The 27,758-nt window shown below is 34.1% G+C and overlaps 1 protein-coding gene across 6 annotated transcripts in view; it reads right to left on the minus strand.

Annotated features, from left to right (window-relative positions):
• cnc (NFE2 like bZIP transcription factor cap-n-collar) overlaps positions 1-27,758 on the minus strand; it is a 197,740-nt gene that overhangs the window by 20,062 nt on the left and 149,920 nt on the right. For all 6 annotated transcript variants that reach the window (XM_035361787.2, XM_035361783.2, XM_085807201.1 and 3 more), the window contains one exon: positions 3,235-3,472. In XM_035361787.2, the coding sequence (XP_035217678.1) occupies positions 3,235-3,472 (238 nt within the window). The remainder of the gene's footprint in view (positions 1-3,234; positions 3,473-27,758) is intronic.

The following is a 27,758-nucleotide window of genomic DNA, read 5'->3' on the forward strand; positions in this document are numbered from 1 at the left end:
TTACTTGAGCGAGTTCTTCTCGGTAGACTCGTCTACTTCATTGTACGATATAAAAACATTTATCAGAATCAATTCGGTTTCAAACCAGGTATGTCCATGGAGCACGCATTGAATCAGCTGTTGGATATAAACTCACTAACAAAATGGAAGATAGGCACACAGCAGTCGTATCCCTCGATATTCAAGGAGCTTTCAACTCACTGTGGTGGCCTGACATCATGAACAGTTTGGATGCCCTCAAATGCTCTGCTTCCATAAGACACCTGATTCGCAGCTATCTTGACAAAAGACAAGTTTTAATGACGTTAGACAGAGAATTGGTAAGGAAGGGTCTTAAGAGGGGATGTCTGCAAGGTTCCTGTCTTGGACCCGTTCTTTGGAACATAGTTGCTAACTCAGTTTTTTCGGTCTTTGAAAACAAAGAAGGAGTAAGGCTTTTAGCATACGCAGACAACATTTTACTCATTATAGCTGGCCGAAGCGACCTTGAAACACGCACTTAGGATAGCCTTAATTTATTTGCTGACTAGGTGAGAGAGCATAAACTGAAACTCTCGGTGCCTAAAACACAAGCACTCATAATTAGTCGAGGATATCCATTACGTAGAAACCCCTGTCTTAAACTCTTGGGGTCCTCCATTAAATGTTTTAAACAACTTAAGTACCTAGGAGTAGTACTAGATAATAGACTTTCCTGGCAGCCACACATCTCTTCTTTAAAGTTAAGAATCAATAGACTGACTACTTCCATGCGATCAACAACCTCGTTAAGATGGGGTATCCCATGTCAATTGCTTAGAATATGGTACAAGACAGTGGTGGAAAGAATTATTCTGTACACTGTTGCTATTTGGGGAACTAACATCTCTTCCCAAATGAGACGCTCACTGCTCTCTATACAGCAACACTTATTATTGTACCACGTCCACGGCAGCCTTACAAGTTATCGCAGGCATGCCGCCTCTGGACTTGTTAGTTGAATGAGAGGCTGTAGTGGTTAACGTAAGCAGGCTACGACACTCCATGAGTCTCTGGGGACAAATCTATATCCATACTGATTATGAGCATCACATACCGCAAGCTCCCTACCACCCTGCTAAAAATAACCTTGTGGACACTATCTACTTTAATAGAACACAGGACTCAGGATTTGCAAATGGTGTTTTCACTGATGGCTCTAAAACTCCAGGGGGAACGGGAAGCAGATTCTGTATACTTTCTGGAGGAGCTTTAACGTATGAGTGGAAAAGAAAGCTAGCTTCTGAAAACTCTGTCTTTCAGGTGGAGCTCATAGCAATCAGAGCAGCTCTTCTCCACCTGAAGAATAATCCCACAGTGCCCAATATCATCTACACAGACTCAGCCTCAAGCCTTGCTGCGATAGCTGGAATTCATTCTCGCAGTCCTATCGCCAGCAGCATTAGAGACATTCTAACCCATATGCCTGCTTCGCAAAGACCCTCACTCATCTGGGTGCCCGCTCATATGGAAATAGAAGGAAATGAGAGAGCAGATGTTGTTGCAAAGAAGCAGCTGATTCATCCACTTTGCGAGATATCCCGACCCTTAGGCCAGTCTCGGACCTAAAGAGTCGGATACAGCTCCTAAAAACATGGCAAGAACGTTGGGATCAAGCCTCCACAGGAAGACGTGTTTACAATCTCATTCCCAAGGTTAAGATAACAATCCAAACTAATAGCAATTACATGACGTATTTCCTCACTGGTCATGGGCCCTTCCCTTCATACCTCTGCCGCTTTGGCTTGAGAGAGAATGGTAACTGTAAATGTGGGGAGGCGGGTCATCCAGACCATTTTGTGTTCTCCTGTCCACACACAGCACTTAACAGCCTCAAGCAACCAGCAGCCAGATTCTGGCCAAATTGGTTCCAGAATCTACAAAGTAACAGAATTGCCCAGTGGAAACTGAAAACAATACATGAGTACTGTACTAGTAATTGCTCTTTTGACACTGGAAGATAGTAGTCATAAAAGTCTATATAAGCTAGTTCAATATGTCACCAACAGAGTATGTGATATGTATGTTCAATATATAATTTTGTATTTATGCTATGCCAGGTTCTCATACATAAAATTCGTACTGTACCTGAACACTGTAATGTATTTGTACATGTTTATATCTTTTATTTATGGTACTAATTTATACTAAGGATCACGTGTACCTCAATGGCATGCTTCTTGTAAACTTTAACTATCATGATAAGCGCATCTGTATGGATGTATATATCAATATGAGTGAGAGTATGTATACTTTTATTTGTTTCGGAATATTTATGTATATGTAAGTGTGTATATATCTGTATATGAGTTGGTATTTATATGTATATACATATATTTTGATTGTACTCTTCTTCAAGTGCCTTGTATGCACATGTATATACTATTTCTTTGTACATTCTTGTACTCTTCTTCAAGTGCCTTGTATGCACATGTATATACTATTTCTTTGTACATTCTTGTACTCTTCTTCAAGTGCCTTGTATGCCCATGTATATCTCTTTTTTGCATTTTATAAATGTCGTCTGCTCAGCCGGGGCTGCGGCCTGGCAGCTAGTGGTTGACTCCCACCGAGTTGGTAACCAATTCTGCATGGATATATCTATACCTGGATCGAAAGCCAACTCAGTGGTTTATCTCCCCTAATCATTATACCATGGGTGGCAGCTATTAAAAACTACTTCACGATCTTCATTTAAGTAAAAACCAAGCAGTTTCTTCGAAGATTTCATCCCCAATCGTGGAAAAAACTTTTTTTTAAAAAAATGTTATTGCTCTATTTTTATTTTAGGGTCCGGAATCAGCATTGCAATTTTATGATATTTTTTACTTATTTCACATTGATTAGGTTTTGCTTTGCACAATGTATCAATAACATGAGACAGTAATTAGTTACCTCATATAAATAACATAACATCAGTTAATATTCGCGGTTTCACGTATTTGTGATAAATCTTTGACAGTATTACTTTGGATGCAGAGACACTACGATACTCATTCTCAGTTTCTGAATTATTACTACCAATTCTTTGGTATTCGAATTTCAGAAAATTAAAAAAAATTATGAGTATGGTAAATTTCAAAATGGAATTAAACATACACATTCATATTCTCTGCATTAGCAGTGCGAGTCCCTCCTTCTCTGTCATGATTATCTTGTGCCACACAGAACACACATTTCTGCATTAAAAGGCATTTAAATTTCAAACATACATACCAACAGCTGAAGGCATTGTCTGAAACGTATTCTCTGTAGTAGGTATTTCCAAAGATGCACTTTGCAGCATACTGACAAAGCTTTCAGTTCTATTCTGCAATGCACTTGATAATGGGGCCACACCATTAGAGTTAATATGATACCCATTATGAGTAGAAAATGATCCTTGAGTTAGCAAAGGCAACATTGTTGTTGACTCTGGCCAGCATTCTTCAACAGTTGGATACATTTCACTTGGCTAGACACAATTAAAGTGAAACAATTATAATCATATTTTCCTTTACAGTAGAAATATATAACAGATTTAAAGTACTAATAATATTGACAGATTGTTATATGTTTGCATAATATTTAATCATGACATAACAGTAATTGTTAGATTATATACACTGAAAGAAAACATATATTAATAAATACTTCCAGTCGAAAATGCTAGAACACAAAACAGGAATTAACCAGAATTAAAATTGCATTAAGTATACATACAAATAAGCTCTATATTAAAATAAACAGCACATCTATTCATTGAACATTGGACAATGAGAATACTCCATGCGTCCAGAATTATTTTTACAAGCATAAAACACAACAAACATTTTAAAACTGAGGAAGAAAACTAAAACTATATGGATGATACACAGTATTATAATTCAAAACTATGCACATAATTATAATATATAAGCACACACTGAAAAATCAAATACGAATGAATATGACACAAAAATGTATTATGAGAAAACACAATTTAATGAACTGGTATTAAAATTTTAGAAAATTTAAAGTTTTTATGTGTCTGCTAAATAGCAAAATGGAGTTAAACTTTTATATTCTCTGAATTAGCAATGTGGATCCCTCCTGTATAAGCATAAAAAAAAATAAACAAACAATAATATCTAAATCTAAAAATCTACACGAAAAAATATAGATCTAAAAATCCAATCTTAAAAAAATATAAAGCAAGAGAATTTTCGAAAAAAGTTAATACTTAGAAACAAACGGAAGGGTATTTTTATTTTTTATTTATTTATTTATTTATTTTATATTAGTAATGAACGCGATCTCCCGTAACTCATACACACATATCACAACGCCATTTCAGGTTCTCAATAAGACAATTAATTAGAGTTCAGACAATAAATTCCACTCCTCCACTAGTATAGTAACTTAAGCACTGAGATCTTTAAGAGCAGATTGCACAGTGCAACATAAATTCTCTACAGTAAAGCAAAATCAAGAATTTCATTGATTAGTTTATTCCGATAAAAGCTTTCGGCTTCAAGAAATTCATTATCAGGTTTATTCAACGACAGCTGTCATCCATAAAAGGAAGGTTAGGCCCACATAAACATCTAAAAGGTCTTACGTAGCACTGAAAAAGTTTGTTTAAGCAAAACGCTTTATGCCACTTCCTTTCGATATCTCTGACCAGAACACATACCTCCTCTTGAACATACGTAGAGGGAACTATGCACATTGATAATTATTTCTCTCTGGAATTCATCTGTTCATCAGCAAAACTGCCATTTTCCCTAATGTTGAGAAGAACATTTCAAGGTCCTGACTTCCTTCAGATATAAAAGCATTTAGAATCAAATGTTAACTGAAATTGAGTCGTAACTGAAGAAAATTTAAATCCACTGTTACAATACTGTACCTCTTAAGTTTATATTAATTCAGCAGGTTCCTCTTGCTTTGCAAGAAACCACTCGCTTTCTGAAATAATGGCCCCAGTAAGTTATGTTTGTGCTTTGCTGCAAAACTAGACAGGGATAGCTAGCTGCAAGCTAGCTCAGCTGCTTAGTATTCAAGTTCTTTTGCGATGGGCTCTTACAGTTAAAAGCCGGCTTTAAGAAGCCGTTTTATCCATTCCCTGCTAAATTGTCCTGGTTTTCTAATAACAATTTCAGAATCTTTAAACTGTTTGAAGAGAACAAAGATTATCTGTCTTGAAACAATCAGACATTTTGCTACTTCTATATTCGCTTACCTTAGTTCTGAACGCCTCCAACTCTCCACCTCAAAGATTTTTCACAATGATACTTTTATTTCCAAATGATACTTTTATTTCTAAATGATTTCCCAAATGATACTTTTATTTCTAAATGATTTCCCAAATGATAGTTTTATATACAAATTTGGCATTTAACTAACTATGCTGTAAGTAAACTCTTTTAACTGGATAAACACTGAAATCCAACTCCAGACTGCAGAAGACTGCAAGTAAACCTATTTTGCAAAATCCCTGAATGTTATTCCCAGAATGTTCTCGAGCACAAGCCAAAAGCTATATAAACCCAGCTGGTACGCGGAGAGTTAGTCAGTTTGTGCAGAGTTAGAGGGTCCATCGAGTTGACAGTTGGTCAGCGAGTGCCGAGTGGATCGTCGAGTGCACCGAAAGAGTCTCTTAGTGTATCGCGGTTAGTGCATTGTCGAGAGAGTGTGTTGAGCTCTGGGAACGACTTAACCGAAGAGTCGGGAGCTGCACTCTGGTGCTTTGCAGTGAAGCTGACTCCACGGTTATAGCCTCACAGTTTGAAGGCTGTGTCGCTTAACAGTTAACAGCGTGTTAACAGTAATTCTTCGACGACTGTAAAAGTGTTTTGGAGCTGTCTTGAAAAATACTGGCCAATCAAAGTGTGTTTCGATATTCCATCAAGTGCTGCCGTCGTTATTCACTCCAAATTTACGAACCCCATACGAACGTGAAGGAAGAAAATAACGTAACAACTGGTGTCAGAAGTGGGATTTGCGAGTGAATGCCAGTGACTCGCCTGCAGAGGAAAGCCATGGCGGAGGAAACGAAGACTTTGATGGACTTCTTAGCCGAGATCAAAGCCTGGCGAGAAGAGCGTGCCCTTTTAAGAAAGACACAGAAACACAAAATTTAAATTTTCCTAACCGACTAACCTAAAACATTGCGTTGTTTAAATTTGACCGAACAATTCCTAATTCAAATTTAAGGTGAACTGGTGAGTGACATGAACAAATCAAATAAAACATACACTTAAATATTTCAATGAAAATATGTAGATTTATTTAGAAACGAAACATCTATTAATTCAAATAATCATGTGATAAAATCAAATAGAAAAAAAAAAAAAAATTCCCAGGGAAAAAATCAAAGAAAAAAAATCAACATAGGATTATATCTAAATTTGTAAATTTTACCTTTAATACAAATAAGTTTAACATTTTTCTATAGACTTATTTTTCCATATTGCACACAAAAATTTAATTCTATTAAGTTTAATATATTTCTTAGACACTCTACTAGTCAATCTCATAATGGGCTTTCAATAGGATATTTGTTAATTTCTAGTATAACAATTGAATTTACACCCTTATTGCACAAAAAAATCAGTTATCCAAGGGAAGAACAACTTTAACAAAATTTCCACGACCAGAGTTAATGGCTTAATGTACCAATATTTGCACTCATTTAATTTTCAGTAAACATTTCCTTTACTGCGGTATTACAAGAGATTTTTTCAACTTTCTGAACCTTAACTAACAATTAACTTTAACTGAATATTTAAGTTCACTCTAACGGTTCTTCAGATAAGAATAGAAATAATAATATTAAATTCCTTAAGAATTAGCATTTAGAACTTGAAATATTCTACCAGACTGCTCTAATAATAATAATAACAGCGGACCAAATTAATATTTCTACGCCTTATCTTTATGAAAATTCAAGGATATTATTACCATAAAATAAACAGACACTCTTAAATAAAAATCATTTCTATGTGTAACTCATTTTTATCTAATTTACTTGGGAAAAACAATTTTTTAGCTAACAATTAACATAACCCACACCTAAAATAAACTCAGCGAAATCTCGAAGACCTTAAGAGTTAAGAAGTTTTCTGAATTTAATGAAATAGCAAGGAAAAATTAAGTTGAATAAAATCACAACTTAGCTGAGAAGCTCCATCACCGAGATCTCCGGAAGGAATAGTGGATCAGCAATTCAGCAAAGTGGAAGCCGTCAACGGTCCATTATTTTATCAGCATTCCGGATGGAAGAGTGGATCATCATTCAGGGAGTTGAAAAAACTGGTAATGTCCATTATTTTATCAGAATTTCGGACGGAAGAGTGGACCATCATTAAGGAAGTTGAGAGGAAAAAAAAAAAAAAAAAAACAGGATCCATTGGAATCCATATTCCAGGCCAAAAATGCAGTAGGGCGGATATGGTTATTAGATGATGTGAGATCAAACCGTTGAAAGCAACATAGTGAATAAGCTGGTAGCACCTCGAAAAACAGGATCCATTGTCAGTTTCCCCCTTAGAGAAGTATGTTATTAAGTCATTTTTAGCAAACTATGGATAGTGCCCAAGGGTAAATACTACTGTAGTCTTCGTACAATTTTAAACGAGGATATATGCTAGCAAATCTCGGGCCCAAAGGCTCCGAGAAAGGAGAGGGACTCTCATCGTTCAGAAGAATTGCGTAAACGTCGACGGGAAGCAAAAGCCGAAGCTCTAAGAGATGGTGTCTAGGGGCAAGAAGAGACGGATTTCCGTGAAAACAACCCCTTTCAGATAAGACGGGACAGCCACCTTGGCTATACCCCCGCCCGAAAAGGTGAAAAAAATCAGTTGCAGAAAACTCCCGCCTTAAGCAATGCAAAATTTCTACTTTTTTCCGAGAGTTTGGAATTTGGCTTATGTGAGACGACGTCTGCAGGTGACAGGTGACGGAAGACGGGGACGCCTGGTGTTGAACAGTGGTAAACAGGCATATGTCCCACGCCTTCCCCTGTGTAGAAGCAGCAACTTTAAATTAATAAAAGTATTTACAGTGCAACAAGAGCAGATGAGTGATTGTGTTACATTGCAGTTCAGGTTACATTAGCATGTCATAAATAGTCAAGTGCAAGACATAAAGAGAAAGGGTCTTAAATTAAAAAAAAAAAAAAAAAAAAAAAAAAAAAAAGAGAGAAAGAAAACAACACATTAATCACATAAACATAAGGCGTAATTAGATGCCAATACTCTTCACTCAATACATAAACTTAAGCATATTGCCAATGCATGATAGTGTTGTATATTGGGAAGCATCATGAACTTTCAGCACGGCGACCATTGTTGCAGTTTTCTCTTGACTCTGTAGCAAAGACAAGCGCGCCCACAGTGGTGCGGCGAACGACGGCGCTGGACACAGGAGTGGTACCTAGATGTCTTTTCAAATAAATCCCGCTTCTACATAGAACATCACTATGGACGCATCCGCGTATAGAGGCACTGAGGAGAGCGAATGTTGCCAGCTCGCTTTCGTCATCGTCATACGAGCCCAGCCCTGGTGTGCTCATATGGGGAGCCATTGGTTTGCACTGTTGGCAATGTGAACAGCCGTCATTACATTTCTGACGTCTTAAAGCCCGTTACTGTCCCCTAATTTTAAGGCCTACATTACGCCGTCTTTCAACAAGATAATGAACGATCGCATGCTGCCCGTGCTATCTCGATCTACCTCGATATAAAGGGTGTTCTACTGTTGCCCTGGCCAGCGTGTTCTGCAAATCTCTCCCCCACTGAGGACATCTGGACATGGACTGCCGACAGACTGACTCGCCAGCCACTACGCTTGATGAGCTCTGGCATAGATTTGAAGCCAGATACAATCAAGTACTTGCATCTGTCATCCAAGCTTAGTTTGACTCGATGCACAGCCGAATTGCAGCCGTCGTTGCTGCCAGTACTTCTCAGTACTGAATTCTGCACTCCGTGTATCCCAAACCACCTGCAAATTTAATAATGTTTTCCTCCCATCATATATATATGTACAATAAATAGGATTTTGCTGTTTGCTTCCTGGTGTACAAATTTGAATGGCCAGCAGTGTAATGAAAGACCCTGTTATGTTTATTTGTGGTATATTTAAAAGAACCACCAACTTTAGTGTTACAGATTTTAATTCCTCAAGATTTAATTTACTGAAAGCTTTTTGCTGCTATGTACTTTGACTGAACTCATCATTAGCACAAATACATAGAATTATCATACATGCAATCATTATAGTCATTATATTTTGAAACGTTGCATCATTCCTATTAAACTCGCCACATGTCAATGCAGTAAGAAAGGCAGTCTTTCAAGGTAACATACAAGACGCATTTTATTAGTAATAATAGTTTTTTAATATTGAAATCGTAATCTAATGCTGGAAATAAATTGTAAATAAACAATATGCAGCAGCTCTCTCGAACCCAAACGCCACCAGAGGAGGAACGATGCCATTGAAAAGCATATCCAATTTTTTCCAGCGTTCGCTGCGCGGTGCGGTTAGCTTAAATGGGTTTGTATTCGGCTTCCGGAAGATATGCTGGCTGCGGTTTTCGTGATTTATCGATATAATCAATTAATTGACTAATCAATGTTTGTTTTCTCGTCATTAATAAATGCCTTTTTCGATTGGTTAATTTTAGTTATGTTTCGAAGCTAATCGTCTTCCTCAATAATGACAATTTAGTGAACAAATTTCCGTTAGCAGCGATCCCTAATATTAAAATTAAAATCCCCACTTTCACATGCAAAATATAAATTGCAAAGCAACAAGTTTTATATTTCAGTTGCATATCTTAGAATTACAAACAACATATATCCCACCGAAATATGCAAGACAGTCTGTTTCGCAAGATTCACAAATGCTAATAATTAACTCTAGATAAAAGCGCTTTACTTTTTTTTTTTTTTTTTTTTTCTGACTGATATTTAAAGTATCGTAATTCTTTAATTCATATAAAACTTCTCGGGAACAGGAAACCAGATGACAATATGAAGCAGTACCGATCCTCTCCCTCGCGCTAATAAAGAGTTATAGACGTGTTCCATAATCATAAATGCACACCATTCATATTATAGTAATTTTAGTAGACTGAAATATTTGCCATAAAATTCAAAATGATAGACTAATTTCGTTCAACCCGAATAATTATAATTTAAAAAAACTTTACGTTAAATTTAGGACAAATTAGGAACGCAGTTCGAAACAAGGCTAAGCAAACAAAAGCGTAAAATCTTGGAAATGAACGAAAAAAACTAAAAAAGATGTGAAAGGTCATAACTTTAGTGTACATGGTAAATAACACGAAAACTAAGTTACCCAATTACCTAGTTTCACTTTTTGCCCAGAAATCGTTTCTTGCTGCTTCTCTTTAAAGACTTGCAGTTGAAACTTTGAAACGGCGAAAAAATAACTTCTGGAGATTTATGTGACAACTGGTCTAAGGACCTCAAAATTTTATTGTGTTTTTCAAACATAAATCAAATTAAATATTATACGCGAAAGAAGAGTTTAAAATTAGGATTTATTAAGTATGGCAGGTCCCATAATTAATTTAAAGGATACTAACATCTCATTCATAAAAGAACTAAAACTAACTCACTGCATGTATTAATTCAAGGCATAATAACTATTCAACATCCTTCATTATGACAATACAATGCGCACAATGCAACTTGAGACAGTGGCGATTAACAAATAATCCTATTATTTACTGCATTCTGGAAATTTTTACCTACAAGAGTTCTAAAACATATTAATACAGAGATTTTTAAGGATACATAATTCTGGTTATAAGGAATGAACATGCGCGCGTCAAAAACACCCGTTTATTTTTCAAAGTTATAAACCTCAGATTAGCGGTTTTTCAAAAATTGGAAATATAGCATCACCTCATTTCTACTTTCATAATCTATACGTAGAACACAAATAAAGGTTTGTTTAGGCAAGGAATCAAACACAAGGTTTCGTCATTTATAGACCAGCGGCGCCTCTTCTGAGCTATAGAATAAGTTCTTCATGTAATATCCCCTAGAAGCACTTTCCAGTACATGTGAAAACGAATGCAAATCTTAAAAAAATTATGATCACTTTTTGAGTTCATTTCAAATGATTTTCTCAAAAAGATTATTATTTGTTCCTCAACTGATAATACTACTATGCTCCTCAAAACGTATAGAAGGAAATTCTACTTACAACTATATTAAAGTTAACACAACTTCTCACAGTTTTCAGAATTGCTGTGAAGCTTTCAATCAATATTACCTCTGAAAATGAAGAACATTTAAATACATATGCAAAATATTCACACATGTATTCAAAGATAATAATATTTATAATACTATTTAGAAACCTTTGTTTCTTAATAGCTCATGCTACTCTGCGAAATAAATATTGTATAGTAGGAGAAGAGAGTATTAAGAGGGAAGAACGAAGCGTTTGACGTAGGCGGAACCCACTAAGTAAACGATGCGCGACAATATATTTCCGTTTCCAACAGTCGTTTATGTACAATGTAGAAAATGTACAGTTTTCTTAATTGTTAGAAGAACAAATGCTAATTGCATTATGATGACGTTAAAATGAATACAAAATACGCACTATGCACGATTAGATGCTCACTCAACACAGCAGACTACTCTCAAAGACAAAAAATAAAAATAGTTAAATGTATAGGAAAAATAACTGAAAGCATAAAATTAACGTTACAAGTAGGAAAAAAAAAAAAGCAAATCTGTTTCTTTTCAATTAAATTTAATTAAAGCTGAATAGAAAGTTAAGAAATAACCAGGTGAAAGCAGGAAGAGTTTCTGCCACAGCGTATCGCATCTGCACTTTCCCGCTTACGGAAGAAATAAGGCATCTGCTATGTGGACATTTAAGACCTATATGGTGAACATTTTTTAGACACATGTTATTTGAAATTATTTTAATGATATGGAACAGCCTAATTAAGCCATAGGCCCAATTGTCAGGTGGGCGGACTGCTCCCCACAAACAAACAAACCGTCTTATTTATATACAATATATTCTTTAACATTGAGGCCATTCCTTGATATATGCTATTTGAAATCACCTTATTAACATACATTAGTTAAGTGATTTTATATTACATTCTAACATGCTACTAAAAATATATATTAAAAGATTTTATAGATTAAAGTTTCAGCCCAATTAAACTTTACGTAATAAAGTTAAAAGTAAATAAGGGCATTTATTATTTTAATCTATCTTTTGGAAGCCAACTTTTAATCTGGATTTCGAAGTTTTCAAATGCAGAGATAAGTTTCATATTCCGAATGATAAGGTTACACTGTTTTCTGCAGCAAAATTATTCCTTTGAAGTTGATAGAAAATAATGCTCATAAAGGTGAGTAATTTAAATCACAGTTACCCTCCAAAGTGACCTTAAAAATGTCGCATCTTCCATTTTTCGAGAGAGAAGTTGCTTTTTATGGAAGAATGGCATTTTTAAGAATAGAAAGCATTATCATTGAAGTGAAAGCTTTTATTACAGACTAATTAAAATCCATTATTTATAATCAGTTACACTAGAGCCACAAAATAGAAAAAATAATTCTCTATATGGAGAAAGGGGGAACCTTCTACATGAAAATTACTATGCCAGCTTAGAAAAATGTCACACAAGATGCCTTAGTGGACAAGGACAATATTCGTTTACCTCAGCTTCATGTAAAACTCGGCTCTTTAAAACTAAACAGTTGGATGAAAAGAGAGTGGATTGCAAGGGGCATTTCTTGGCACAAATGAGTTCTTTGGTTGCTTTAAAACTGGTAACTGATAAACTAAAATAAACGTCATATTTGTATTCAGCAGTATGAAATTTATATAAACATTCCCAAAAGCTACAGTGATTTTTGATTTCAATTTTCAAAAATAAAGAAATGAAGGACTTGTCAAAACAATACATAATTCTTCATTTAAATACTTTCTGAAAGACGGAACGTTGACTGTTTTATTTTTCGACAGCACGTTAGACAAAATCCTAATCATAATACCTAACCACAGCCATGGATGGATACAGAAGAACTTTATAATAGTATATATTAAATTTTTAACGAAATATATTTTGTTCTGTGTTGTTTTATGAATGACACGCTCAGTTTTAAGGTATCAGTTAATCCTGGCATACACTTGTACTCTCTTTTCACTCATAAATTGTAATTTCTTATTTTAACTTAGTCGTAGATGTAATTAAGTCAATTTGATATTATTTATAACATTAAATTGATAGGTTAATATTCAGAAATTACGTCCACTGCTAAAATGGTCACACAACCCCAAATATTGTCAAGCGCTGGAAATGTAATGTTTCATCATCATCAAATCAAAGAAAAAAAAAAAAAGTTTCAGGATTTGAATTATATTTAAATTCTTAATTTTATTCTGAGATATGCCCAAATTAGTAATTTTTCTGCCGCTAGGACTTTATTTCCTGTTAGAATTATTTTACATATTTATCAGAAAAGCCAAAGAGCTCCAATAACTCAATTTGAACGAAATAGTACAATATTAATACTTTTTTTTTTAATTCTCTCCGGGACAAACACTAAGAACACCATAAAAATGGAAATTATACAAACATAATGTGTTTACCTGATTAATGATTAAATCAAATCACACATTTCTTATATTTAGATAAAAGTCTGCTAAGTTATATTCAGTTTTCATCGACTCGATGAATAGCGAAATATATAAACACGCAATGACACAATTAAAGAATTGATGATATTTTTGGATATTAGTGATAAATCGGGGCTTAATTTACATTTTCTGCGCGATTTATAAAAGGAAGTATTCGTATAAAACTATAAGAAATTGTAAACACTTCTGTCAGCTTTGCTTTTCAAAAACATCCAGTAAGCTTGGTGAGAAAAGCACTTGCACATAAAAAAGAATGCAATTTATCAGAACTCCAGTTATCTGTACTCTATCTTGTCCTATTCTTTTAAAGTCGAGGAAATTAATTTCGAGAATTTAATAAGGTGTTTTTAATTTTCAATTTATGCACTATGCTGTTAAATTTATTACTTTAAGTCGATGAAAATAATGGCCTATTTTTATTTTCTTTGAATAAAAATCACTTTTTAGTACAATAGAAATAGAAGTTAAATTGCGGGCTTATTTTACTATGTTACAGTATTCTATTTTATGAAAATAAAACTATTTTATTCTTTTAACTGTACAGTTTTTGCCGAAATAAAATGACAAATTATAAAGTAAATTTCTCTTACTTGCAGTACAATAAATTAGCATGGGAGAGGGGTACGAAAACCCAGTTAATTTTCAGTTTGGATTTACTGCATAGGACCTATCTCGGTATCATTCAGCTAATTAAAAATCATTGCCCAGCATTCCTCACCTGTACATAATAACAAGAAAGAGCGGAACCCTGCAATTTTTTCTTCTGATTCAGATTCCAGTTTAACATCCAGTGCTCACCAGTAGTTCAACCGACGAACTGGCGAACGAGTGAATCTTCTAGCAACGATGAGCTTCAGAAACAAATTCTCGCTCCAACAACTACAGATAATTCTGTTCATCAACAATACCTTTAAAGAATACCTACCTTCCAGTTCACAATAATTCCAATATCAAATATTCTCCCAGAAAATACTGCGCAGCGCATGGTAAACATTTATGGGTGTAGGGAAACTATAATATTCAGATGTGGATCATCATTGTCGCCAGTTCTGTTTGTTGACAAAACCATTAAACTGAAAGAGAGTCTCATGTAACGAAATGTGTGTTTCCCCCTCAAATTTTACAATTTCTATTATCCTAACAGTTCATCAACTGCAACATGGTCGCGCATATCGGTGTACCTGTTGTTAAGTAGCAGATAAAACCGAACCTCGCCTAGAAACCAATGCCACATATATCGTCATTCTTTGAATCCAGCTTCATATTCCTAATTACAATGAAGCCATTTCATAGATAAGAGAAGGGTTTTCCTTCCAAATAATATTGTCGTCTGCCAGTAATTTCTTTTCCTATAACAGTAGCTTCTTTGCCAGATCTTGCACTTTGCATAATCTAAACGTTTAACTACGAAGGAAAAAAAAAAAAAAAAAAAAAAAAATGCAGATAACATTATGCTACCTTTTAAAAACAATTCACTCTGAAACTTTAAAATTCACCGTGCAATCACTACTGCTGACGGAAGTTTCATCGTCCTAAATTCTTTGCGTAATTCCCATAGATATACGACATTACTTCTGTTACTTTCGTAAAATTTTCTTATAATAAATGAATATCCTTCAAGGTTTAAGATATCATATTTAAAATTTTTGCAATCTAAAAAAAGAATGATCTAAAATTTAAAAAAATAATCTCTTGTAGCATAGAAATGACATAAATAAATGATTGGAAACAAAATCATGCAAATACCATTTTGTCATGGTATGCAACGCTGTAGAAAATAGAATTGTACTAAGCTAAAAGTTGTAAAATAATATGGGTATTTAGTGTATGCAAGGATGTACACTAATTTCCTAAATAATCTGAGTCAAATTTTATATGACAGTCAGTATAAAAATAAGATATTTAACAGTTATGTCAGTTAACAGTTGCATAACTCAAATTTGTATCGAAAATTTCAAAATCTCTAATCTCTGTTTTTTTCTCAAAAATCATACTCTCAGAAATCGAAAATCTCAAATTTTATCGATATAAATTGGAAACAGCGATTAAATTATTTCAGGTGGAGCTTTCAAAGTGAAATGCATCAAAACGGGTTCAGCAAATATAATTTATAAAATCGTTTATGAAGTTGAAATGAATTTAAAATCTTAAAGCAAGTAATCGATGCGCATCTCATTATACTTAATACATGAAAACTGCGTATCTTTATTTCTTATCATTTACATGTCTTACAGACCTGACAGGAAATCAGATCATCTAAGACATGGTCAGAAAAGGTTAGTTTTATTTACTAAACACAGACACTTCTGCAGTTTAACAGCTGTGCTGCCCAACGATAGGAACAGGAAGATGGTACGTTAAGATTCCTGGATAAATTACTAGACATCACAGCAGATGAGCAAAAAGGTCTTTTTCAAACAACCTGTGTCCCAGCTATCAGACAGGAAGGAAAAGGTCGCAGCTTCCTGTGGGAAGCACCCTCCTTAGAATACCAACTTTTCTCCAATCAGTAATCAGCACACATTATTTCGGAGGAATAAGGAAAATTTTCGCTCTTTAAGAAATGACTGTACTAGCAAAAGGGGCACAAGACTTCCACCGAAAAAAAACTATTTTATGAGTCACCAGCGCTCTTAAATTATTTTTGTATTTCTGATCAACTGGCGACACTTTAGTTAACACATTTAGGTTACAGAGGGCAACAGAAATACCCGGTAATCAAGAAGAGAAATTCTGAACAATTACTTATTTTAAAATAAAATGTTTTTATAGTTCTTGAACCTACACTTCGCTGGGTCGCGAAATTTGGAATAAGCATGAATTTCAGCCCGATGGCTTTATATTTCACACAAAAAATTACTATTCGATTAATCAACTAAAAAGTAGCTTTATTACGTCAGCTAATGGAAATTAACCAGATGATGGAGAAAAAATCAACTAAAATATATTATATGAAACGGACAGAACTTATTCAGAAATTATCTTTAAGAATTATGAAACAAAAATTAATTGAATACATTCTCGTACAGGTGAAAAGAGTTTTATTGTTAAAATAATTGCTATTTATTCTTACTTTACTACAGATTTTCGCACAGGTGAAACAATATTATTCTTAAAAAGTTACTTAGATAACCACTATTCTGTTTACATTACTTCTGTCAAACAAATCAGATTTACGCGGATGTGCAAGCTATAGAAAACTTTGGTTTAAGTTTGGAAGTTATGCAAACTCTGGTTTACGTTTGGAAGTTATGCAAACTCTGGTTTAAGTTTGGAAGTTAAAGCACGTAATGGCTATCCGTCTTAGCAGGAAAACAAGTTCGTATCACCACTCACTGACATTAAACACTATTTGAATTTGTTTATTAATTTTACTTGCATCCCCTTTTAAATACTCCTCACACAGCAGAAGCAGTTATTTTATAATTAGTTAATTTTATCGTTTGCAGAAGGTACGATAATAATGTACAGCAACATGAAACATATCCTAATGACATATTTTCCCCAGATTCATCGATCCAGTATCCGCGGTTTAGTTCTTCACAGAAAAAAAAAATTCAGTTACATTTCGTAAGTTTCGAAACACAAGCGAAAGGACAGCAGTTCGAAAAATAGCCGAAATACAGGAGCTCAGAGGCACATTTAATACTATTTTTTTGACGAATCTGCACATTTTTTCTGGTCGATAAAATTAAATATGGGAGATAAAAATGTAACTGCGGAACCTTATGGGCATTCTCAGATTACTAAAAATACCTCAAACTCTGAGTTCATAACCGAACTTTATGGTCATAAATATATGGGTGGGATATTATTGAGTAGTGAGCATATAATTTATTTCCGCATCATACCACTTTTTAAATTTGCTATCACATTTTCCTCTTGCATTTACCTTTATTGTCATATATATCGCGTTATCTCTCCTTTCGTAGGAACCCCAATAAGGAACCACAAACCTACTAGTAGTGACACTACAAGAGTTTAATACTACTTTTGGCATGCTCAAAGCTTAAATTGCGCCGAAGCCCAGCTCCGGTACTTCTCAGTTTTTGAGAAAAATTGTAATTCTAGCCGAAGTGCAGCGGAGCTCTAAATAAGAGTGGCTCTAGCCCCTCTTTTTTATGAAACTGAACCACGATTTCAGCAAAAAAATTCTTTTGTTATCATTAAAGTTTATTTTAGTAATAGAAAAACCTAAAAAAAATCGATTTTAACTTTTAAGGCATGCCTTTCCGTCCCTATGAAGCAAACCTCTAGATGACGATTACATTTAAGGAAAGGGGAGCTCCCACCTTCTTCTCCAGGAAGTGCAATGGATTTATGAAAGCTTGTTTGAAAAAGGCTTGGTTTATTAAATTACCTGGGATTTTCAACCAAGGGGAGAAATTTCCTACTTTCAGGGATGAATGAGATTAGCTTTTCTTTTACCTTTTAAGGATTTAGTTTTTGAATATAAAAAAATTGTTTTTGGTTCAAATTTTGGAATTCATCAACATTTTCTATACTTTTTCTTGTTTAATTTATAAAACACATAAAGATAATTTAAATTTACTTATATTTATTTTTCGAATTTGTGAAAGGAAGGAGGGAATGATCGTCTAGTAATGGCTAAAGAAGGGCATGGGGCAAAAAAGGTTGAGAAACACTGTTATAGACCAAACCTCCGAGATTTTGGGGGAAATTTTTCTTGCTGCTATATTTTTCCTGCTAGTTAGAATTATACAGCAAAAAATTGTGGTCAGTGAGTAATAATTTTTTGTCTTTGTTTTCAGATCTGCATTTCTCCGTTAATTTTTTTTTCCATACTCTACTTTTTCTAGCATTCCCTCAGTTCATATTAGTGAAGCTTTACTATTTTTTATTGGGCTGGTAAAGCTGGAAAAAGAATGACATTTATTTCTATCATCGCTTGAAATAGTATATCATACTGCACATTCAGTGCTTAAATTCAGCAGAAGCCAAATTCTACGATTTCAGTTTTTGAACGAAACTAGAATTCGAGCTGGAGCTCCAAACCAGATAAGATCTTTTTTATTATTATTATTTTACTATTTATATTTAAAATTTACTAATTATTCTGATTATTAATTATTTTATTTATTTGTTTTTGTTCTTTCGTGATAGCCTTCCATAGGGCTCCAGCACATCTAATTTAAAAAATTAAGCCGTGGATGTGCCCCAAAAAAAATGTTCTTATGTCTACCATCTTTAGAAATAGTATATTATGTCTTACAATACAAAACATTTCTTCATTTCTTAAACATAATTTGCGGATAAAATATAAAGGTGAAATTCCTTTAATTTTTTAAGTACGAGGAAGAAAGAGTACACATTATTGTACGGCATAACATTTTACATTAATTTATTTAGTATAACACTATATAATGTACTGTATTGAGCTAGTACAGTATTTAATTTTTAATTTTATTTATGATGGTCATGTCTTACTAGCATAATTTCAATTAAACTTAACCGTACCCATGTATGTTATACGAATGTATTGTTTTATGTCGTGTTCGCTATTATTTACAATAAGTCTTGAAATGTGCTATTACCGCGGTTACGGGAGCACTACTGTATGTACATTCGGTAAAAAACTAGTTTACGATTTTTGACTTATTAATATAGAAAAGCAAAGCTGACTCAAAACGAATCAAAATAATAAAACTAAACATTAAACAAGCAATTGCACAGTTTTGGCAAAACAATAGCAGTTTAATAAAACTGAATTCTGACGGGCTGAACGTGAAAACATCTTTAATTTCGTAAATCCTCATCAGCTTTTGATAATAGACATTGAAGTATGCAGAAATGTTCAGATGATACTTCATCCATAGCTAAAATATCTCATAGTAACTTATCGACAGTAAACGAAATTATTTTCTTAAATTTATGGTCCAGTAACAGATAAATATACAGTGAAATAATGGCGATGATCAATAAAATAATGGCGATGATAAATAACAAGATAATGGATGAAGACCTGTTCGAAACGTTGAAAAAGACTTCAAGGGAATCAGAAACATTTTTTTTTAACGTGCTCTTATAATGTATTACTTAGCATATCAGTCCGGTACACTGAAGACCATTTCGATTCTCGGAGAGGCCCAAAGTAAATTTTTATAATAACCCACTCCAGAAATCCAACACTTTTCAATGCGACAGCATATCAGTCCGGTACACTGAAGACCATTTCGATTCTCGGAGAGGCCCAAAGTAAATTTTTATAATAATCCACTCCATAAATCCAACACTTTTCAATGCAACAGCATATCAGTCCGGTACACTGAAGACCATTTCGATTCTCGGAGAGGCCCAAAGTAAATGTTTATAATAACCCACTCCAGAAAAACACTTTTCAATGCGACGTTCTAGAAATAGTTAATTAAATGGTAAAATACTTTACTTCGCGTATAGGGATTTTGCCATTTTTCTAATGTGCTTGTGTATGAAACAACATCTATGAAGCACTTTACGAAAATGCTACTCTAATACGTGAGAAAAGTATCAAATTAAGGAGATGGGAAAATTCTGAGACATTTTTCAATACAAAGAATTACATTTTCAGTCTCTTGTTAAAGTCCGACATTTCTTCAAATTGGAAACTGCTCCTCTTTTTGTAAGCAAAGTTACTTATCACTTTAGTTAGAAGCAAAATGAAACGGTATGCTAACTTCTACACGTGTCTTAAGTATCTTTTTACCAGTCCAAGCCGTTAAAATTTCATTTGTAACAATTATTTAGAACTCAGAAACTCACTTTCCGAAAATGAAGTAATGGTTACTGACCCAGAATAAGACAGTCTAAATATTTCGCTGCATTCTTGCACCCATGTTCACAGAAAACATGCCATATCATACATTTTTAAGATTTCAAAATTTCGACTTATGGGATGTGCACTCAAACTCAAATTCATTAACACAATGAAGCTAGATTTAAAATCGTTACAAATACAAGAATTTTGTCTTATTCCCACCCCGCCGAATGAAATAACTTGTCATTCGAGGCGGTGAATAGGTAGGTGTAAGTTGATGAAGACTCCATTGAAATCTACTAGATCCCCTTTGATAGGGTTTCAACTTCTCAAAGACCGCTATATTTATGTTATACCTTAACCAATTTTCAGTAAACTAAACATAATGCATAATTATCATTACTTGTGTTTTCAAATAAGTAAATAATTCTTAAAGTCAACCCACAAAATAACCTATTTGTTACAAGAAATATTTTTAAATAATTTTTTTTATATCAATTATTCAGTTTTATCATTAATAATTATCGATCGATGCATAAATCTCGCTCTTAAACTATTTAATCGACAAAATATGTTTTTGAATAAATAACAAACTATTGTTTTGCCAACAAAAGTCATTATCCACCCAACGTTATTTACAAAATATGCTACAAAACGGTAAATCTTCGACTATTCAGGGTTAAGATCCATAATTAGAATGTTTGATACTTTTACATTTTGTACCTTTCTGAAGCGTCAAATCATACTCTGTTAGATCTATTTTTGAGTAAGACCCAACAGCGTCCGGGTGGTTAAGTCGCTGAACACTGGTAGTTTCGACCTGGGTTCGATTGCAGACTAATGGGCTGGTGCATGAGCGTTTTCGTAGTTTACCACCCTGTGTAATGTGTATACGAGCCAGTTTCCTTTAGAAAGTCCTCTACGAAGGCATCCATCCTCCTAGTGTGTTTCGCCGTAATCAAATAAACCAAACCATTTTTTTGAATATACATAAATGGCGGAATAATTAACAACAGATGCCCTGAAAAAATATTTATGTGTTTACATAGTATTTAACATAAAATCCTTCAATAATAAAAATCTGCTCTAAAGCAATATTATTTCCATTCCAGACGGACAATATCTAAATTGAGAGTATATTTAATACGTTCTGGATAAAAATAATAAAATTATTCCTATGATGTGCAGTACGGGTGAATTCCCCCCTTTCAAAGTACAATTTTTTTTTTTATTAGTTGAGATTTGGCTTCATGTTAAATTTATTTGATTACTTATATTTCATGGATTTCCTACCAGAAAAGTGTGCTTTACACAAATATACAGATCCCATAGATAAGTGTTTCGTTATCACTGGTAGTCAGTTCATGATTTTCAATCTCCGTATTGCGTTCCTTAATCATCGGATGAAGTAAACACTTTTATCAAAATTTACAGCTACTCATATGACACAGATTTATTCTCGAGCACTATTAATATTTCATTCATCTTTTTTGGTTCAAAATCCACGTCAGACTCGATTACGGATGCTTCATGCACCTCAATAAAATCGTGTTGCACGTCTTGGGTGCAAACTATGAATTTATTTAACCCCCGGGAAAAGTAGTGAACAGTATAAAAATTTAAAAATTACATTATGACATTTACATAACCGGTAAATCCCCCCCAATAATTTGCGTCACATAGGCTAAAAGAATAACGCCGCTTATCTAAAACCCTAACTATGACTAAGCACAACAGCATTATGGTTAATATGCAGTAGGAATAAGTACGGAATCTTAATTACCAGTATTATTCTTCATCTCTCTAGTGAAATTCAATTAACTAATCAGTTAAACATATAACCCCGGGCTGGCCAATTCGTCGATCGTGGTGCGGCTATTGTATCTGTCCATCAGTTGCATCATTAGATTATTATTTTATTTTCCCCCGCTCAGCGATGCATTCCAACATCAACAGTAATTAAAAGTTCAAACTCATGAAAAGGTAGGACAACTCTGGTCTAGGCCATTTAAAAATCTTAATCTCAAATTACAGCTCTAAATATGGATGTTAGAATCACCTACCATCAGATATTAGGGAAAAAGGCACTCATTTTTACAATACAGTAGGGAAATTCTTTTGAAAGGTGTTTTATTTTGCCGGTAATCTATACGTAATTCTTGCTCCACGGCTTCAGTCTAACATGAGAAAATAAACTGCGATACATATAAAGCAACTTATACTGGATGAAAAGAATCACTTGTTAACAAAGATAACTATTTTACAATCACGATAACGATTAAAAAAATAAGATACATACGAAGAAAAAAGTGTACTTCCGGAACCTTGCTTACTCCCTTTCGAATTGTGCAACCGGAGGGGGGGATTCGAAGAAGGAGGGAGTTAATCTGTCACCACCTTCTTTCAACCGGTACTAAACGTTTCAATTTATGCAGGCGCACGAACAACACTCATTTGAAAATAAAAGAATCCATAAAAGAATCACCTTCTAAGAAGGATTGAGAATGATTCAGTTTCATGTTCACTCTAAGTTTCTGCCGTATTTTGACAGCCTGTGTAACATACACCCTTTTTAGTCTTTGTTCATTAGTAATAACATGAACACAAATGCATGGTATTTGGAGAATTATTTCGATTGGAAATTTAAGATAATTTACAGCAACACACTAATAAATGAACACAGTAAATCACAAGTGCAACGGTTATATCAAGGAAGGTGGCTTACAGTAAGCACATACTTTCTTTCATACATATATGATGCAAAATAAAAAAACATACATACCGCATACTAAAACCAAAATAAACAAAAGCAAAGTTGCAAACTGCAAGAAATATGGGAGCAAAACATGTAAATTTCATATTTCATTTTTTTTTTTTCTGCATCGGCATCGGGGGGTTGTGCAAGGACAGAAGTAAACATATAAAAGCAGCTCGTTTCGGACCAACAAAGACATAAACTAAATTTTAAAATCCAAAAGCAGTCCCAAAAAAACAACAAAAGCAATATGCGTTGCCCCATCAGTCAAACCTCACAAGCCGAAGCAAACAGGGCAAAAAGTTTCAAAACTATAGCTACAAAAACATAGATAAATTAAAAAAAGATTTAACAAAAAACACATTTATAAAATCATCTTGAACACATGAAGTCCAAAAACAAATCCCGCAAAAAATATAATCCAACACCTGAAAAATTGCGTTTTTCTGGGACACTTTTTGCATTTTAAACTTTAGCTTGTGTCTTTCTCGGTCCAAAATGAGCTGCTTTATTTTATTACTTCTTTAGTTGCACCAACCCCCTGATGATGATGCAGCGAATGATGTAAATTTCAAATTTTGTTTTAGCATGTTCAAAAATTCAGTTTTTAGCTTCAGACTTTACACATACTTTTATCAGTAACTGGATTCTTTTCATCGAAGAATGAGCCAAATAACAGCTATATTGTATGGAGGGCAAAAATAATTCCAAAGCAGGACGAACATTCGACGAAATACACATCCCGTATGATGCAACGGTCTGTACAATGGACAAACGTCGAAGAATCGCCTATGATGATGACAAATGATCTCTCACTAATAAAGAAGACCATGGCAATTATTTGGTGGAATAACATAAGGTGTCGTCCACTAAGTTTTCTTGTAGACTGTCTTCATAATCACAATAACGTCGTACTGTCTTGAAACTGGTAACCATATATCAGAAACCTGCTAAACAAAGCCATCATTAATTAACAGAAAGAGGCCCATCTTAAAAGCAACGTCTGATCATATATATCAGGGATGAGAATCACCAAGCTGAACCGAATGGGATTCCTTATTCCCCATATAGCACAGATCTAAGCACTTTTTGTGGATACAGACAACCTATTTGGAGAGAAAACGGCTTTGGCAATTAGAAATCTTCGGAAGAGGACTTTTGATTCTCCGTTTCCCTTAGACCATGGGTATCTAAAGTGCGGCCCACAAGTCTTTAAACTGCGGTCCAAACGCAAATTATGAAAGATTTTAAATTTACACATTTTTATTAAAAAATAAATGTTTGCATTTAATTCATATAAAATCGATTCATTGGCATTTATTTTAAAATAAAATTTTAAAAAAAACATCTTAGTATGTCATGATGTATTAACTGCAAAGAGACATTCAACTGAAAGAAAAAAATTGAAAATGTTTCTTTACTGGAGTTTTAAGATTACCTACCCCACGATAAATACTTTATTAATGTCTTCAGCTTTTAGCAGTACCTATATTTGTGAACAATTATTTTCAAAAATGAAGCATACAAAAAACAAAAATAGGACATAGATCACTGACAAGCATCTTGAAAATGCGTTAAGAATTACAACCTCGTCTATTGAAACCGATATCAATTTGCTTGTTCAACAAAAGCAAATTTATCCATCTCATTAATTTGAATTTTTTTTTATCTTTACGAAATCCAAACTAAATGAAACGAAACTTAATACAAATTAATAATAAATATGTACCCATACATATCTAATTCAAATTAATAATAAAAAGAAGTTAATTTATTTTAATAAAACAACATAGAGCTAATTTTTATTTCAGTTTGTTAAAAAATACTGTACGGTCATAGTTTAGACACCCATGCCCTAGACCCAAGGCCTACTTTCGCCTGGGAATTCAGAAACTTCCTACTAGTTGAAAAAAATGAATTACTAGATATGGCGTTATTCTGATTGCGCATCGTTTTGTAGGTTTTTTTTCATTTTACAGCTTCAGATCCTATATTCATGTTTCATAACCTCCCAAATTTCTAGGAATTTAGGTGCATTTTTATTTCATCAATATTACAATGCAGTTTTTCAACGTAATCCCCATTTAATTGAATACACTTATTCCAAGGAAAAACTAATTTTTTAAGCTATCCTCAAAGAACATTCTCGACGTCCTCTCTCGTTATGGCATGGTTAAATTCTCAAATCGAATACCCCGTGAAGATTTTTTCAAATGCGGGAACAGAAATTCCTCGCTGGCCCTGAACAACTTTTAAAGTTTTCACACCCTTTTTCTACAAAAAGAAAATGACTGCTCTTCGCTTCTTCCACGACTGCAAAAACAGTGGTACAGAAATGTATCTGCATAAGTCAAACAACTGAATTGAACTCAAAAATATTGCACGGGATAGCTGCACGCATGCATGTCAACACTTGTCTCTAGCCGATAGCATTGCCTGTAAGTTCTAGGAACTGAATTAGAGCTCGATTCCTAGAGCTTTGGATACATCCATATGGAGCTTTGGAAACATCCATATGGAACTTTGGAAACATGTTAAATAGTAACGCCGAAAACGAGAATGTACCACGATTAGGCAAACTACACGTGTATGAAACAGCAAAAAGCAGTTTTTTAAACAGAAATTTCTCTTAGGAATGACTGAAATTTGTAGAAAGCATCTTAATTGGGTAATTCCTTTTCGAGCTGCCACCCTGGTGTAAATCCAACATAACAATTCGCAGCGGAATCTTAATCTACATTGTAAACCGCAACGGCTTGATCCGTAATTATAGTCTATACTTAAGATATTCGAAGAAAATAATTTATGTCGAGCAATATATATGAAATAATAAAAATATCTCAATAAATATTCAACTCTATTTTTGAATTACAGTCTTAAAAATAAACTATACAGAATTTAAAGGACGAGAGCAAAACGGATTGATTAACCGTTCGAAATCGTATGTCTACTCTCAGCGCCATCAAAGCTTTCTTACCATTTCAGTCGTATGTCTACTCTCATCCACCACAGAAAAGAACCATAATGATCTTACAGCAAAGAACCATCATATTAAGTCGAAAAGCTTCAGAATTTTGCATATTATGTATTACTTTTCGTTAAAGAAAAAATAATTTCGACAGCATTATACCTATATACACATTTAATACAACCGCAAAGAGTTAATACGACCATCTCGAACGCATATTACGCTAAAATTTACAGACACGCAGCTCTTTCATTGAGCTGTCACATGACATCTACCGAAAAGTTGAATCTCATAGCAGGTAAAACAACGAAATAAACGTGCTATATTCCAAAGCTTATATCGAATATATTAATCTAAACTACACTGCGCAATAGAATAAATTTACGATCGCGTTCTCTTAACAAAAGAGAATACATTGCCTTAGTTCCTGTTGAAAATGCCACTTGGAAAGTACGGGACGTAATCAACGCTGTCTTTTCCCGTACTTACTTACAAAGTACACAAAGAAAGAGTATCTAACTACAAAATGCAAGGTTATTTCTGCATCTTTTTCAAGATCACTTTGTTGCGGACTACTCCTTCGTATCATTAAGAAGCATTTTGTTTATATGAAATTATAAAAGAGTTGATAAACTTATAAGGTATTTCTCCCGCCTTCTTAGCATGTCTTCGTGGTGTAGTGGTCAGCACACTCGGTGCGTATTCGAGAGGTCCGTGGTTCGATTCCCGGCGAGGGCATTGCTCATTTTTCATTTTTCTTACTTTCAAAAAATACCTTATGACTCTACAGTGGCGCCCGAACTAAAAAAGGTGGCGGATGATGATTCTCCACCACCAGGATTTGGCGATTAAGTCCCTTAATCCCCAGTCGCCCTTTAAAAGGGTAACTATGTAAGGTATTTCTCCCGTCTTTTTAGCATGCCTTCGTGGTGTAGCGGTCAGCACACTTGGCGCGTATTCGAGAGGTCTGTGGTTCGAGTCTCGCCGAGGGCACTACAAATTTTTCATCTCCCATACTTTCAAAAATTACCTAATGTTTCTACAAACTAGCTACGAAATTTCAATGCTTTGATTACAAATGCCAGCGCCTGATATTGTCATCATATATTATCTTCAAAAATTCTTCCTGAAACACTGCTCATACCGCTGATGAGACAAATTACAGGTATGTTAGTATAAGTATTGCAACAGTACCATCTGGTACTGCTGTGGTTATTCATGGTGTAGTTATCTGATGTGGTGATTAATACTTTGGCATTATTTTCAGTTACATATGCAATCAAGTTTATATTGAATTCCATCATGTAGATCCATGCTTGATTTTATTCATCTTTGTCTCAAAGCTTATGAATACAGACAGCTCTTTGACCTAAGGAAGAGTTTAGGAAATGTTTGAATAAGCCAGTAAATTGTGGGGGATTTAATACGCCATTCAAATAAGCACTTGCATCTTAAATAAAAACAATACACTTAACATTTTGAATCTAAATCATTATCATACATTAAAGACGCATTGAAAGCACTAACATGCTGAAACATATACATTTATTTCTTAGGTATACCATTCGAATATTTTAATTATACATCAC

This window comes from Stegodyphus dumicola, chromosome X1, assembly GCF_044657685.1.
Source record: "Stegodyphus dumicola isolate Sdum_Otavi_A_Nest chromosome X1, ASM4465768v1".
Lineage (NCBI taxonomy): Eukaryota > Metazoa > Arthropoda > Arachnida > Araneae > Eresidae > Stegodyphus > Stegodyphus dumicola.